Source organism: Petaurus breviceps, unplaced genomic scaffold (assembly GCF_028583685.1).
Source record: "Petaurus breviceps papuanus isolate PSGF00001 unplaced genomic scaffold, PetGlider_PUasm1.0 90897, whole genome shotgun sequence".
NCBI lineage: Eukaryota > Metazoa > Chordata > Mammalia > Diprotodontia > Petauridae > Petaurus > Petaurus breviceps.
The window spans coordinates 7,731,998-7,742,749 of record NW_027187374.1 but is presented as its reverse complement, the minus strand read 5'-3'; the positions used below and the strand labels follow the sequence as shown (position 1 = coordinate 7,742,749).

Here is a 10,752-nt window from a genome sequence, read left to right as displayed (position 1 = left end):
TGTAATCTTATTGCAACTGAAAGAATTAAGAAAAACACCACATTTATTCCAGAAGTTTGTATTTGGGCCTTAAGCATTTTGTAAAATAAAGTTTAAAGACAGCATATGAGTACCACTATAATGCACATATGAAATGAAATTTTCTATTAGACCCTAAAATAACATGAACTTATTTTTGCAGTCAACAAAATAGTGGCCTGGTGCTGATTTTATTAGATAAGTTGGTTACAGCATTTGCATTATCATCTTGAGTCTATCTAGTTTGTAGCTGAAATTCAAAATGCACATTAAAGTAAAACTACATCACAACTCAATGCCATTAAATTTTCTTGACGTCTGCATTGGAATTCTAGTTGGTCTTCATTTTGGACTTCTTTCTTCTTATGGCATCAGTCTGGCTTAATCCTTTATTTTAGAATATAGGACATAAAGCTGACTGTAACACAGCATACCATGTTAAACCCTAATAAAAGTTAAAGGGAAAAATGATGGTAGCATTAGCCCTGTGGAACAGAACTCCGATTATCCAATAACACTGGCCCAATATCTGTCCAGCAGAACCTTCATGAAATAGTCTAAGGTGCACAGCCCTTCACTGATTATAGGCAAGTGTTACAGCAGCCTAGCCATAAGGGGAAAGAATTACATCATAGTACAAAATACAGTATAAAAGCATTATTTAACATTCCACACTTAGGATTACTGATGCCTTCAAACAATTGTTTTGATGTTAAGCCACTTGAACAAATACATCACTAAGGTAAACAATATAAACATACCAAAACCCTGTATGGTTAAATACAATTTTCATGGTACAAAACCAAAGCTTAGAGATGTTTGTACAGATTGCTTTTTACACAATGTCTAAGTTGCCAAATTATTTACAACATTAAAGAAGAAATACATTTCTGATGCAGAGTAAAATTATCTGAAATGATTAATATAAAACCTCAATCTCTATCTACGTGAGGCACTCCTGAAGCAAGTGGCATTAGCCATGAGGTCCTTTGGTACAAGGCCCATTGCTTGAAGAACCACAGTAGCTGCTGTGGCTTTAGCATGCTTCTTATTAGGGCTGGCAAAGCTGGGCTGGTAAGCGCTCCCATTTATCAATACCTATTCAAGAAAAACATACAATTGGGCTGGTAAGGGCTTCCATTTCTCAATACCTATTCAAGAAAAACATACAATAAGAACAGCATCAAACTTTAATATCTATAAGCTTTGTATTTTTCACTAATATCTAGGTGATTATTCATAAAATGCAATACCCATACCTTTAACACCCTGTCAAACTAATCTCAAGCCAGCACTTGGAAACGGGGACTCAAAACTGAAAGCTGGTTTCTTATCTATATAATGCCAAATTTAAACAGCTGTCCAATAGCTGATCATTCTCATATCCACTTCCTTTTTAAAAACTTTTTTTATGAAACTTTTTTTTTTTTTTTGCTTTTGGACAGGGGAAGGCAGGGCAATTGGGGTTAAGTATCTTGCCCAAGGTCACATGGCTAGTAAGTGTTAAGTGTCTGGGGCTAGATTTGCACTCAGGTTCTCCTAACTCCAGGGCTAATGCTCTATTCACTGTGCCACCTAGCCGCCCCAAAACTCATCTTTTAAGCAATAATGTCAGACTGACACTTTCAGAGGTTTCAGTCCAACTGACTTCAGGGAATCAAAAGTCCAAGTGCTGACCCCACCCAAAATCTGTTTTCCAATTCTGACCATCACCAAGGAAGGATAACTTCCCCTAACACCCTTCCCACCTAAGCCAATTTAGTCAGCTACAAAAAAAGCTGGTAAATTAAGAGATACCCCCTAGTTATTTTTAGAGTCTTAGAACTAGTATGCTTACCCTAAAGAGAAAGTGCTTGCGGTGATCAGGGCCACTATCATGAACCAAGAGAAATTCAGGTGGTTGCCACCTTCTTTTATTACAGATCTCCATCAATGCAGATACAGGATGTTTACCTAAGACCCAAAAGTTAACTGATCAGAAACTAGTTTCACCAGCTTTAATGAATAAATTATGAAAGTTTAATGGAAACTGAAAAAAATTAAAAGTAACGTACTCTCACCTGACAGATCCTTCATCGCAGCAGAGAAGTTTCCAGATCTTTTTTGTGCTCTCTCCCCGACAGCAACAAGACCTGAACAAAACATGAAACTACCATAAGTCTCAAGTATTTATTATCTATAGTAGATATTTTTGCATCAAAACAGAAATCTACTATAGGATGGTCAAATAATGTAAAAGCTACATGCCACATTACCTTAATATAATGATTAATATCAATCCTTTTAACATTTTCCCAGTTCAATTTACCATTTCTGAGATGCCTTATCTATATGATCTTTCTACTAATCTACTCATAATAGAGTATACTAAAATATGACACCAAAAATATCTGAGAATGCCAGCTATTTTTAAATGTCTAAACTTTACAAAAATCAACATTTATTAAAATTATTTAGGTAAAAAGTTTTCAAGACATTCAGAACTAAACTGTTAGGTTCACTTGCCAATTAAAATACTACCCTATACAAAAAGTGATATTAACACCACAACTTAACCATTTCCTCATTTGTCAAATACGGAGATGAGAGAAACATGGTACACTGCTTAGTCTTAAAGACTGTAAACTGTAAAGAGTGAGTACCAATCAACATTGGTAGAGGCTGCTTCTCACCCACAGCTCCCTGGACTAAAGAAATAACCAATATCTGGGAACTTTAAAACACTGATATTAGCTATGTATGTTTGGAAAAGAAACAAGAGAAATTGAAAAATAACATTCTTGGAAATATCCACAGGTCCTTCTCTCAATACATACATATTAAACATCTTCACCAAGCAATGTGCAATCAAAAAGAGCTATCTTAAAAGATTGTTTAGACCAACTCTCTAAATTTATCAGAAATGAGGAAACTAACCCAGAGAAATTAAGTTGATTTATGCAAAAATTATGCAAGTAAGCAGAAGAATTAGGTTTCAAACTTACATCCTCCACAATGATGTATACATATCTTTTTTTTCTCCTGGTTTACTTCCCAAATAAAACATTGCTAATGAAACCATCTTGGGACAATGACAACATGTCAAAAATTCTTGATGTTGCAAAAATCTATTCCCTAACATAATTTTCCTAGTTTCCTACAAACCCACATCAACTAAAATCCAATGAATTACATGTCATAAAGCAATATGCCAGATTTCCATCAAACATAACATGGGCATGAAAATTTTAATTCTATGACAAAAAATTGGCTTTATCTAATTTACCAACATCATCCAGATGGGTCCATTAGTTATATAACTTCAGTCATTTTAAACTGAGTTTCCTCACCTGTAAAAACTTGGGGGGGCTGAGACATGGTAGATTATTTGTAAATTCCTTTCCACAATACTTTTCAAAATCAATTTGTACGTGAATGATCTAGTGCAAAATGTTAACTGTGTAATTTTCAAGACTGTGATTCTATGACATGTATTATACTTAAGTCAGAGAATAATTATTATACTAAATTTCATATCCAAGTTAGAGAAATAGCAAGAACGCAATAAATATTAGCTCATTTCAGATTAATTTTGATGTTCATCAAATCTTTCATACAAAGTTAGCGGTCACCCCAAGTTACATTTACTGAGAGTAGACAACTAGACACAAAATTCAGCCTAATTTTCTGCCCATTTTCACTAAATAGGTAAAGTCACATTTCTTAAAGTCCACTCCAATATTTTGTCATAATGTGAAAGTGATCCCTGGGTTCCTAAATCAGAACATTTGTTAAGTTCTACCTATGATTAAAGAATTCAACTGCTGAAGGAACCAAACCAACAAAGTAGAGTAGAAAATGCTCTGGTTTTGGAGGTAGAAGCCCAGTTCTTCCACTTCTTTCTCTGTGTGTGCCAACTGAGGTTACTTAACCACTCTGTTCTCAGTTTCCTCATCTGTTTAATGAGTCTTTAATCTTTTATCCCTATTCCCTTCATATTATTTTGAATCTAAGACCTAGATGTCTGTAAGATACAGATTTCTCTCACACACATTTTAATTTTAAATTATTTCAGAAGACATGGAAAAAGTTGCAGTTAAAAGAAAAGACAGCTCACCCATTTTCCACAAAGAGGGAAACAAAGCTGGCAGAATTAGTTCCCTTGTGCACCCAAGGGGATTAAAATATAATTTCAGGGGACATCAGATCAGTCATGTCACTGTACATTGCTCCCAATGAGTGTAAGCAAGGAAACTTATCATAAAGATAATTGTGAACTTATGGACCAGCATCTGGGGCAAAGAATGAAATGGAGAAATTCGTGAAGAACCTAACAAGATACTCTAAATTAAGTCAAAAAATACCTTGACACTTAATAACTTCGATGTGAAAGATGGCAAAGAGAAGTACAGCAAAAAAAAAAAACTACAGACTGGAATTAAGAAATGAAAGTGGATTTGTGATTATGAATATTTTCTTTAGAAAACAGTCAGAAGACAGAGTATGATAAACACAAAACAAAATCACACACAAAACAAGATGACTACAGCTGAACAGGAAACAACTGGTGACAGACAGAGAAGTTATTTCAGAATCTTATGTCTGTGTCATTACCATCAGAGAAAAGGTCAAAATTAACACCAGCTTAGAACAATAAAAATGAGCAGACATTATATAAACAATTACAATTCTACTATGAATGGGTAAGAGTAAAGATACTCATTATCTCCACTTCTTAGAGAAATTTAGCAGATGGCAAAAAACCACAATAAGGAGGTTGAAGAGCCCAGTAAATACATTAGCCAGTAAAGAAGTTAAACTCTTTGCCAAGCAGAAATTTGAAGTCAAGGACAAGAATGACTTAGGACACTCAGCTCAAATGCAGAACATGTTGGAAAACAGTGATAGAAAATCACTAACCTCATGAAAAGAAGCTGGCTTTCATCAAATATATACCAAGGAAATTTATTCTACAGATCACAATTTTAAAGACATTCAGGAACAAGTTTTCAAGATATTTCAAAGGAAGAAACAAATACCAAGAGAACAGAAAAGATCCTAGCTCATATTACACTTAAAGTGTGACTAAAAAGATCATCAACTAATAACCAATATGCCTACTTATTCATCAATCAAAACATTAATCTATGTAAAGAAGGGTAGCTGTAATGAAAAAGGGTCACAGAGGCTTTCTGAAGATGGTTTTCTAGATTAGAACAAAGTGATTCAATCATCCAACTGACTGAAAGGGATAAAGAATACATGATCCCACTGTGTTTATAGTTTGTTCATTTTAAAAATCAATGTGATTCAATAAAGCAAAGCATGCATATTTTAATTTCATACAAAAAAACACTGACAATTACAGAGATATCTCTGTGCAACAAGCATCAATCATCGGGCAGTCTATGAGTTACTCAATCACCTCCCAATTTTTGATAGGCCCTGCAGATGGATGATGGCAGAATTGCCAGGACAATGAAATGGAGGACAATGTGCAATGGCACTTTCAATGGTCCCAAGGAACTCTGAACATTCTCTCAGTGACTGTAGAGCTGATTCTATATTCAATGTGAACACCGTAAGAGCAGAAAGATGTGTTGGGATACAGACAGGTAGCAGCATATTATCAAGAATGACTTGTTCCCACAAAATGGTGTAAGTCATGAAAGATAAATTTGACTGTAAAAGGTGGATCAGTCAGCCACTGATGAATAACAAATAGACAATTCAAAAGTTTCACTGTTATTCATGAAATATCAAAACAAAACAAAAAACCAGAAGTCCTGCTGGTTGAAAAGAGCCTCATTTTCCACTGGTTGAAAAGAACCTCAACAAAGGATTTATGGAACGGCAAAGATAAATTGTAACGATCTGGACCGGTGAAGGAATATCCAGAGAGCCAGTGAAAGAAGGATAACTTAGCTGAAAGCAAAATTAAAAAAAAAAATTTTCATATGGTCTGACTATTAAGACACCACCCTACTTGCTCTACCTATTCTAAAGCTTCTATGTAACTATTCTGATGCGGAATTCAACAGAATGTTGTTATAGGGATATTTCCCCACTAGGCAGTACTGGGTTCATTAAAGATATACTCTTCTACTCTATGGCCCCAATCCAAGGAAAAAGTACCCATTGTTACTCATCCCTAAGCTATTCTTAACAAAGTAGGAAATTAGGAAAAAGATGCCATAATAAAAATTATATTTCTGAAGGAATCATGATGTAGTATGGCAGAGAGTTGTGAAGCACTTTAGACAATTCTTTAAGAAAATAAGGGCAGTGGAAGAAAAGAAGTTATGCTAAAGGAGAGGAAAAGAAAAAGAATGAAATTAATATTATTAAAGCCTGTAAACAAATGAATAAAATTGAATATGTCCTAATCATCCAGAATAAGATAACTCTGTTGCTTTTAAGCAAATAACTATAACCTAAAATTTGAATCATATATATAGTCAGTTGTTTATTCATAACCCTAATGCCTTACACTCAATAAAAACTTGTTAACTGACAGAACCTGTAAATTCATTTTGTCCAAAAAAAAAAATTTCAAAATTGCTGATAAAACTGATGTAGTTCAAACTAAATTACAAAGACAATGTCCCCCAAATTCTGAAAAGGTACTCATAAAATTGAAAATGTGGTAACTATTTCCAAACATCTATAAACTCGAAAAAATGAGGTTCAAATGTTGCTGTACTTTTAAAAAGAGCATAATAATGTAAATTAAAAATATAGAGTAATGAAACATAAATTGTACAGAGCTTCAAAAAAGTCAAAGAATTACCTTTTCGGTCTGTCTTAAAGTCAACTAGAATAGGCTCTTTATTTCCTTCTTTGTTTTTTCCTAATCCCTCTCCTTCTCTCCAGCCCATTTTTCTCATCAGAACGGCTCCCATTCCACCAGTTACAGGGGCTGCTCTTAAGAATTGATCCTATCCAAAGAAAGAGAGGTAAAATGTCCCAATTCTAAAGTTAGAATCTGATTATGAACTCACAGGCAGCTTTCTAAAATTATCTCACTTTACTTCTAGATGTTATATAGAATAGAGCAATAAATGAATATTTCCATGATTTACCCATACTGAAGTTTCTATGTTCTAATTTTTTAAAGTATTAAACAGGGGTTTTTTGAAAATTGATTACGATGATTTAAACTAAAATGGCAATTTTAAAACAATGGCCCATATGTCCAAAAAAATTAGAACATTCCTTTTTCATCCACTATTTACGTTCACTGGTATCTCTTCTTAGCTTGCAAAATAAAAAAAAGGCAGTGTTAAAATATTTGACAATATTAACTCTCCCAGGTGTACCTAGTTAATGAATAAAAAACTCAGAAAACATTTAGAAATAAAATTCAGTCAAATGTTGAAGCATATCTTTGTCCAAAATTCTTCCATATTCTACCATAAAACAAGTATAAAGGTTTTATTTAAGACAATACAAATCAATATTAAAGTTATTCTTACATATTTACATGTCTATCAATAGTAATGACAATCACAGACACACTGTAAAAGTATACCAAACTGAATTTTTTTAAAACCTGAGGTTAAAAGACTTTTAAAAACTTCCTTAAATGTTTACATACCTAGGCCTCGGTGGCAGCAGTGTTGTGAATAGTAGGGCTGGCACTGACCGGGGCAAGAAGGCAGCTACAAGCATTTGGCCCTGAAACAAGTTTCCATATAGAGGGGTGAAAGTTCACAGGTTATTCTGTGAACTATCATCTCTCCTGTATCCAACCCACTGAACCATAATTTCCATCAAAGCAGCAAACTGCTTAATGTCTTAAAATACACAATACACTGGCATTTCCAACACAGTCAGGTATTTTCATACAGTAAGAAATATATTAAAGGGCATCTAGATATACCCAAAATGAAGATACAAGAGTTGACTTCTACTGAAGCAATTGTTTCAAGTGCATAATGTGCTTTTTTCCTTCTCTCTTTTTAAAAATTTTATTTTTAACTGATCTAGCAAGTATGTTATTAAAAATTATTAACTTATCAAAACAGGAAATGCCAATATATAATTACAATGATTTACCATAAAATTTACACTTCCTGTAATTGCCAAGTTAATACTAAAAAATAGCCCCAAACTACACTGAAGCTGTGTGATCTTGTTTCCCTCAGCTATTTAGCTACTGGGGGAACATATGCCAAAAAGTCACAATAGGACATTAAGTTTATCAATGTGCTCTGATGGAAGGAGGTAGCTGTGGAAATTTAAAAAAAAAAAGGTGTGTCTGTCTGTCTGTCTGTCTGTATATATATCCCTGGTTCAGATCCTCATGCTCATAAAATCATAGATTTTGAGCTAGAAAATTCCTCAATTGGTAGAAGCCATACAGAGTATATGTATGAAAAGAAAAGTTAATTAATACTGATATACTAAACTGCCTTGATGCTACACACCTAAAATGACTTTTTTTTTCCACTTACTTCCAGGTTCATCTTCTCCTGTTTTCCACCAACCTCTCCCTAAAGAGGACCCTGTACAGAGTACAATTCAAAAGCAAATTCCAGAGCAACCTAGGCTTTCAATTCTTCTGAATTTTTTGCCATGTTTTATTTCCTTTATGAAGCTGACAACGTGGCTGATTCATCTTACGAGTTGTTGTTACAGAAATTTCAAAATTCCCAAACTAATTTTGGAAAATATACCAACCAGTACAACACCACATTTACTTATGACCAAAGCAAATTTTTTCAAATGCCTCCTTTTTCTCTAGCAAAGAAAGACTTTAAATTTTAAACATAATTTCTACAATTGGGTAAATGAAAAATGGAAATATTCATGAAGATATTAACATTTAAGACTATTTTATAGCAAGCAAAAAATATATAATGGCTATCACAAATCCCTATAAAGGTTAGTTTTTATGGTATAATATGAATAAACAAAATTTATGGGTCCTTTTAATAATTAACCCTCAAATGCAACTCAAAATAAATGAACATGGAATATTTTCTTTGTCAGGGAAGATGCTGCATTTTCAAAATAAGCTGGCATCATCACAAAAGTTCCTTTCCTTGATGTGGGCATGGCCTTTTACATGGAAAATATTCCTTTTCGGTTCATATGAGCCACAAAACTTATTTCAGTAATACAGATATAATTTTACTGATGAAAAACATTATTACCGCTTTTATCTATGACAACAAAATTTAAATGGTTTTGATAAGGGGGCTACCTAAAGAGTTACATGAGCTAACTGAATGTTTAAACATTAAAAAAATTATTCTTCAGCAATATTCTAGGTAGAATTCTCATACTAGGGTCTGAATCTTAGATGGTTATATAAAGGACATTTTAAAATATCTATAAACAACCTATTAACATTGAAGATAAAAATGGAAAAAATTTTAGAGGAAAAATTTGAAGCCAACTACTGCATCAACATAGTACCAGGCTTTTAAAAAGTTATTACTCTTAGAAATATACTCTATTCCATGATCAGTAACAGTCACCACTTCATTACCAAAATCAAAATGGAAATCTTTCAATTTAAAGCTTCTCAAATCTTTCTACCCAATAATGTTCAGAGCTGTGGGATCATAATACACCTAAAGGTCCAATAAGTTTATCCTCCAATTCTAATTTCCTAAAAAGAGCCATTCAATCTTAAAAGATATAAAGTATAGTAAGAAAACTCTACAGAAATAGGTTAAGTAGACAAACTTCAAAAAGAATAAAAACTGTTGATTTTTCAAATGCTATAAGAAAGTAGTTTTTATACTATTATCATGATTTAAAATGTATCTAAATATAGTGCTATGTATTTTAAAACTTCAAATAATAATGTCAGTTTCTAATCCAAACTCTTCAAGAACTTTCTCCGGAGAATTAAACACAGAGTAAATCCACTAAAAAGTCACACAGGCCATTAATATTGCCAGTTACTCATTGTCATGCAGCTATTTTCAAAAATAGCAAGCAGAGAACATCCAAAGTTCAATATTGGCTCTGTAAAAATGATGATCTATAAAACCTATTTTTTTCAGAGATGAACAATCAAGTTATTTATTAGGTACACATGCCTGTAGCAACTAGCAAATAACAGTAACACCTTCAAATTTAGCACCTTAGCTTAATATATATGTACTGTATCTCATTATGCCTCACAACCCTGTGAGGCGGGTAATAAATGTTATTGTCTCCATTTGGAGATTCTGGAGTGCCAAGAAGTTACTTGCCCAAGATCACACAAGGAGTCAGAGGTAGAGCCGGATATAGAACCCTTCCCAGGCTTTTAGACCACGCTGCCTCCCAGTTTCAGCACTGGTATGATGCCAATACTCCTGAAACAAATTCCCATCACCCTCCCACCAAGCCAATTTCCTTCATCATCATGACGAAAAATTCATTTCTTCAGGAAGCCCTTCCTTAACCACCTAAGGCTCCCCCAACAATGAGGTAGCTGTAGGTGGAGTCCGCAGATTTTATTGCAGAAATCTGAAAACAGATGCACCTATGTCTTCGCTGCACGAGTCGTCCATCCACTCCCTTTGTTTATAGGGTCTTAAATATCCTGTCGTTCTCCTGAGATCAGTGGTTCTCAATCTGAGGTCTGTGGACCACCAGTGGCCATGAGGGCCTGATTGGTGGTCCATAGCATTCCCCATTCCAACCCTTCACCCCCAATTCCCACCCCGTCACCACTGCCAATCCCACCACTGCCAATCTCCAGCCATCCTCCCCCCAACCCTCCAGTCCCATGGCAAAATTGCCACATGCAAT

At 34.2% G+C, this 10,752-nt stretch overlaps 1 protein-coding gene across 1 annotated transcript in view; it reads right to left on the bottom strand.

The window, feature by feature from the left end:
- Positions 1 to 42: 42 nt before the first annotated feature.
- Positions 43 to 10,752, bottom strand: part of SON (SON DNA and RNA binding protein) — a 35,117-nt gene continuing 24,407 nt past the window's right edge. The window contains 4 exon segments of the mRNA XM_069074933.1: positions 43 to 1,116; positions 1,856 to 1,971; positions 2,079 to 2,150; positions 6,788 to 6,935. Of these exon segments, the coding sequence (XP_068931034.1) occupies positions 958 to 1,116; positions 1,856 to 1,971; positions 2,079 to 2,150; positions 6,788 to 6,935 (495 nt within the window). The 3' untranslated portion in view covers positions 43 to 957.